Raw genomic sequence first — 6,176 nt, forward strand, 5'->3', positions numbered from 1 at the left:
GGACCACTTTTACAGACAGACCTAATTTTTTTTTAATCCGAAAAAAAGGACAGCAAGGAATGTTTTAAAATTGTTTCCCATGAAAGTGTTAATGGGTTAACTATGCGTACTGCAACGCTCCCTAAAGGGGCAACACGATCAAGTGCAGTACGGAAATCCTCTGGGAATTTTAGCCAAATTTGCTGGGGGGTTTTATCGACTTGTGTGCGAAACCATGGACATTCCTCGTAAAAAATTTCTGGTTCACGTGATAAACAGACGTATGGTCTCGATTTGTGCTCACTTTGGTGGCAATATAAGCTGCCGTTTGCGCAAAATCCAGTATCGCATCAACATGCCACCAAGACGAAAGCTGAGAGAATTTGATAGTGCCAGAGCTATGGCATGGCTGCATGATTGAGTTGGAGCCCGAGAAGTTGCCCGAAGGCTTGAAGTGTCACACTCTGTCATTGTCCGCCTGAGGCAGCGCAATCAAGCCACTGGACCAACCCAAGAACGCCCATGTGCAGGTCGACCCAAGAAGACCACTCAGAGAGAGGATCGATATGTGGCGTCGGTGGCCTAGTGGTTAGGCTCTCGGACCCGCAACCGTAAGGTCGTGGGTTCGAATCCCGTCAAGGGCCCGACGTTGTGTCCTTGGGAAAGGCACTTTACATGAATTTTCCTCACTTCACCCAGGTGGGAATGGGTACCCAGCTATAGACAGCGAAAGATCTTGTCAGTTTGTTAGTGTTTGAGCGCTTAATCAGCCGCTTGCACTGTATGCTTCCCGGGAAGCTGAGCATGTTTCGGAGTGTTCTATGGTCTGCTGGGGTAATAATATAGTGTAAAGCGCATAGAGCCTGCTGTTGAGCGGGGATATGCGCTATACAAATGCTATCTATTATTATTATTATATGCCCGCATGCAGGGTCTCCGACAGAGGACAATGACAGCCAACATTATGAGGCATCGTCTGCGTGCTGCTACCAACACGGCGGTGAGCTCCCAGACCATTCGGCGTCCTCTGCATGCTGCCAACATCCGTACCAGGTGTCCAAACAAGAAATCTAAGCTGACCGCAGGACACCAGGCAAGTCGTCTTGCTTGGTGCAGGGCCCATGAATCATGGACTAGAGCCCAATAGGGCCATGTTTTGTTCACAGACGAGTCATGATTCATGGTCAACCCAAAAGATGGACGTGTGCGTGTGTGGCGGCGTCCATATCAGGCAAGCAGGGAAAACAAGAATGCCATGGCCAGCAAACAGTTTCGACTTCAACCCCATTAAGAATGCATAGGGTGAACTTGGCCAGAAAGTCCAGCAGCACCAGCCACGACCAGCTAACCGACCCGACATGAGCTGCTACAGATCCTGCAAGAGTGGGCAAACCTTCCCCAGACCTTCATTGCCACCCTCATTAACACCATGTGGCGACGCTGCCTTCGCTGCATTGCCCGCGTGGTGGGTATACCCGTTTTTGAACGGACTGTCATGAACACTTATTCCTGGATTTTTCTTTTGAGGGGTACTGTTGTTCTGAGCGATATATTGCCTAAGTTTGTGACGTCTTCATTCTGAAATTGACTTGATTTTTGTTAAGAAATTATCCCATTAACTTGCATTTAAGTATCTTTGAAATTTCAAATGTTTTACTATTCACCTGTTTGTGCTGCAAGAGTGTGTGCAAGTGGTCCTTAACTTTTGTTGAAGTCTATAGTACGAGTGTGTTTTGTGTGTGTGCGTTTGCTTGTGAGTTTGCAAATGTGTATGTGTGTGTGTGTGTGTTTGTGTGTGTTTGTGTGTGTGTGTGTGTGTGTGTGTGTGTGTGTGTGTGTGTGTGTGTGTGTGTGTGTGTGTGTGTGTGTGTGTTGGGGGGGCGGGGGGGGTTGACAGACTTTAAACATAATATAGCTATAAAAAGGAAATACTGTTTAAATTTAAAAAATTGTTCCAGGCCTCTGTTATCCCAGAATAGACGGAAAGTATTTTTATCATTCTCATCTGACGAACATTTGTAACGAGTTCCTCATGCCCGACATGTCCACACTTATCGCCTGTCCTCGCCCATCCGGAAAGCCACAGACCGTTGGACGTGTGTTATGTGACCTTGAATTCTTCAACGGAACACTCGTAAGTAGCATCTAGTCCTGTTTTTGCCTAAATGAATAATATTACTTATTCGTGGGCGATCTGGTAAATGTGGTGGGTGGTTAGGATAATAATACAGGTAGCGACAGTATACTATTGAATGTCCCGTTTGGAATTATGTGTAGGTGGGCTCTACACAAAGTTAGCTTCTAAACGGTGGTCAAAGTGGGTGTACACACACACATACACACACACAAACACACACTCATATATATATATATATATATATATATATATATATATATATATATATATATATATATCACAGACACTCTCTAATATTTCTTTTTTCTTATATTTCGATGGTGCAGCACTCCGTCGTCGTTGTCCTCCTACTCCTCCTCCTCCTCCTCGTCCTCCTCCTCCTCCTCCTCGTCCTCCTCTTCTCCTCCTCGTCCTCCTCTTCTTCTTCTTCTTCTTCTTCTTCTTCTTCTTCTTCTTCTTCTTCTTCTTCTTCTTCTTCTTCTTCTTCTTCTTCTTCTTCTTCTTCTTCTTCTTCTTCTTCTTCTTCTTCTTCTTCTTCTTCTTCTTCTTCCTCTTCTTCTTCTTCTGTACGAATTTTAGATATGTTCTAATGAAGTCACTCTTTCTGACTTAAAGGATAGCAGTTCTCCCCGAACAGCAGCTGTGTTACAGTTGGAAGAACTAAGGCAGCTTGGATTTGTTCTGAAATCTTCATTTGAAATAGAATTTATTCTGCATGACCCAAAACGACAACCAGACCCTACCGAATCCTGGCACTGGTCCTGCATGGATAACCTTGAACCGAAGCTGGTCAGTCGAATGGTCACTGGGCCAGAATCTTTATTCTTTTTAAAGAAATAATAATATTCTCATATCGTAATGCGTGAATTGTTCAAAACTTTTATTAGTATTATAATTATAAAGAAAATTGCCATTTGTGAATGTAGGACCAATTTCAGAAAAGAAGAAACGTATTATACAGACATGGTTTCAAAATACAAACAAAGTTTTAAAAATCATTATGCCAGTATGTTCAGTTCACTCAACTGTTATTGTCTAAATTGTATTTCAGTCTCGTATCACCTTTGAATACTGTTCTCTAAGTAACTACTACAGTTGACTGAATTTTGGGTAAATCCTAATAGAACTGCATTTTAAAAAAAATGATGCCTTTCATTATACATGTATTATTCGCTGGAAGATAACGCACGAGTTTGAAGGTGGGCAACCATAAAACTGCAGTGACAATGACTTGAACAACTATTAACCATAAAATGTGATAATATACACATTTTTCTATTTATCTTAGGATTTCTTTTTGGAACTTCTAAATGAACTCAAGCAGATGAATGTGCTGACAGAAACCCTGCAGCCTGAGTCTAACAACGAATTTTTCGAAGTCACGCTTAATGTGGCCGAAGGCATAGAGGTAAAAGCTACAGATATTATATAACTTTCTGTTCGTTCCATCACTTAAAAATCACTTAGAAGTAGAAGCACTTTTCGGGGATCGCTAAAACATAAGCAGAACTTAAATCAAGAAAAATAATATTTCCGGAGATATCACTTTTGTCTTTTATGTTTGTTTTCCTTTGTTTTTTAATCAGACGCCTTATAAAGCATTCGTTAGCCGACGCTTTCACAGGAACGTAAGTAGGCAAGTACTGTGTACGTCAAAAGCGAAGAGAGCAGACACCATGACTACTGTTTTTAAGAAAATGTAATAGAAATGCAAATCAAGAGATTGAAGTCCTCGGATTTAATAGTTTGAATATATAATAAACATCGAGTTTCCTCTCAATTTATATTACTATTATTAAGTTTCTAATTCTTGATTCATAGCCGAAAACGTAGATGAATGTGCCGACAGAAACCCAGCATGCAGCCTGAAGCTACATTTCTTATTCCATTGACTTCACAGGCCGCTGATGGCACAGCACAGTTCAAAAGTCACGTGAAAACATTCTCCAAGAGAAAAGGTTACGTTGCTTCCTTTATGTCAAAGGCAGATGAAATAGCGCATTACGGGACAGGATTTCACTTCAATCATTCGCTTTGGACATTTGATGGGGCAAATGTGCTATTTGACAGCTCAAAGGAAGATCAGGTAAGCCTTTAAAAAGATGTCTTATTTGAAATAAAAGACGCATAAACGGAATATGGTTAAAGCAGGGGCGGCTCGTCCATAGAGCACGGTCGTGCACTGCCGCCCAAAAATTTTAGCGCACAACACCCACAAAGTGACAACAAAAGAACCTTTACCATCAACCATCTAATCAGTTTCCCATACAATTTCCTCGCCAGAGCCTATTCGTTCATTACAACATCTACAACAACTCTACAACATCTTCTATACCATATCAGGTTCTGTGCTTCACCCAAGTCAAAAAAAGTATGCTCAGTTGTGTAATCTATCTCGGAAAATGCTCTATGGGACGACCCAAACAACGATGACGTTTTGACCGAGTTTCTTAATTCATAAAAATTAATAAGGCGGCACAATCTCAATGTGCACCAGCCGAACAAAGCCCATAGAGGCAGTCTAAAAATAACGCCATCTCAGACCAGTTCACGATGCCTACACAATTCAATGCCTGTATTACGATAGCTTTGGAGCAATCCACTGGAGTGCTCCCGGCGATGTGCGATTGGTCCATTGTCTTGCTATTTATATCTCTAGCTCCTCCTCTGTAGCCCTGAACTTGAGCGAGGTCAACATGACGTAATTAGGTCATTGTGTTAGAAGTCAGAATGGTGTAGTGGTGAAAGTTTTATTACTCGAGTGTGTATTCCAATGCAGGAAGAATGAAGTTGATTGCAAATAAATTCAGTTCACCAAACAAATTAACAAGAAGAGAGTGAATGAATTAAGTCCTCATCAACCCAAAAATACATGTATCAAAATAATACAATGAATAAAAAATGGAGTGGCTTACAGTCAGCGTTAGCAAATTATACTCATTGTAGACCTACATTAGGCCTACTGTTTCTCCTGTCTGCTTTTTTGGAACTGAGGACCCTAAGTAGTCTAAGACAGGTCTTACTGATCTTGTCCATGTGAAAAAACGTATTAAAGTTAAAAGTCAAGAGCGCAGGTAAAAAATGCCGCTAAGTATCATACTTTCGGACAAGTAGACATAGCAGCTAGTTGTAGGTCATCGCATTGCAACGTCTCACAATAACGAACTGGTGAGAAAGAACAGGCACGTATTGTGTAAGGTTATCGAGTGTATTTTTTGACCTGTGAAACTCACGAACTCGCCCTTCGCGGTCATGAAAAGGGTGATTTGTCGGGGAACAGAGGTATTTTTCGCTAACGCTATGCAGGCTCTTCGACATTTTTGCCCACTCTACAAAATGCATCTGCATTTGTCTCCGGAATATTCCATGGCCGCCTGAAACAAGGTGGAATTTAACGATGGTATCCCGAATGTATTAAAGAGCGAAACATTTTCTCTTCTTTTTGCTGTTTTTCAACAAAGTGTACACGCACGTTGACGCTGTTTATGGGATCCTCTAACACAGAAGTACAACGCCCATAGCAACCTAACAAGTTCTAGACACGTTAAAAGTAGCTGTCGATGAAATAAGAAACAGTATACGTGTTCCATCAACAAGACAGACAACAGAGAAACACGCTTCCAAGAGACGCAAACACAACAACACCAACGTAATTGCTGCAAAGCACAGGGGCGAAGCGTCTATATAATCAAATAATCACTGCTTCCCTTTCCAATTTTGAAACATTGTCGCTGTCAAATTCATCCTTAAACGTAAACTTCATAAATTAAATGTAAAAAGACGTTCGTAACCAACAACGAACAGTATGCCTAACATTCAAAACGGTTTCACGGCCACAGAAATAGCATCCTCACCCCTCTCGGGCCACTCCATAAGCAGTCGCAAGCTTTGATTTTAAGCAAAGATAGTACAAGACAAGATGCGCCACTTCTCTCTTTGAGCCAATTAAAAAAGTGTCCTCAAAATTTGGTGGCGCCCTCTTCACAAAAGCGCACTCTTTGCGAACAGAGTTACCCTACTTGAGTTTTAAAAAATCAAAGTGAAACTAGCAAGTTTTGGG

General features: G+C 41.6%; 1 protein-coding gene across 1 annotated transcript in view; it reads left to right on the top strand.

The window, feature by feature from the left end:
- The first annotated feature begins 904 nt into the window (after positions 1–904).
- The window catches only part of LOC101856357 (glutamine synthetase-like), a 13,201-nt gene continuing 7,929 nt past the window's right edge, over positions 905–6,176 (top strand). The window contains exons 1-3 of the mRNA XM_005102259.3: positions 905–1,072; positions 3,405–3,524; positions 4,017–4,202. Of these exons, the coding sequence (XP_005102316.1) occupies positions 905–1,072; positions 3,405–3,524; positions 4,017–4,202 (474 nt within the window). The remainder of the gene's footprint in view (positions 1,073–3,404; positions 3,525–4,016; positions 4,203–6,176) is intronic.

Source organism: Aplysia californica, unplaced genomic scaffold, assembly GCF_000002075.1.
Source record: "Aplysia californica isolate F4 #8 unplaced genomic scaffold, AplCal3.0 scaffold00318, whole genome shotgun sequence".
Taxonomy (NCBI): Eukaryota; Metazoa; Mollusca; class Gastropoda; order Aplysiida; family Aplysiidae; genus Aplysia; species Aplysia californica.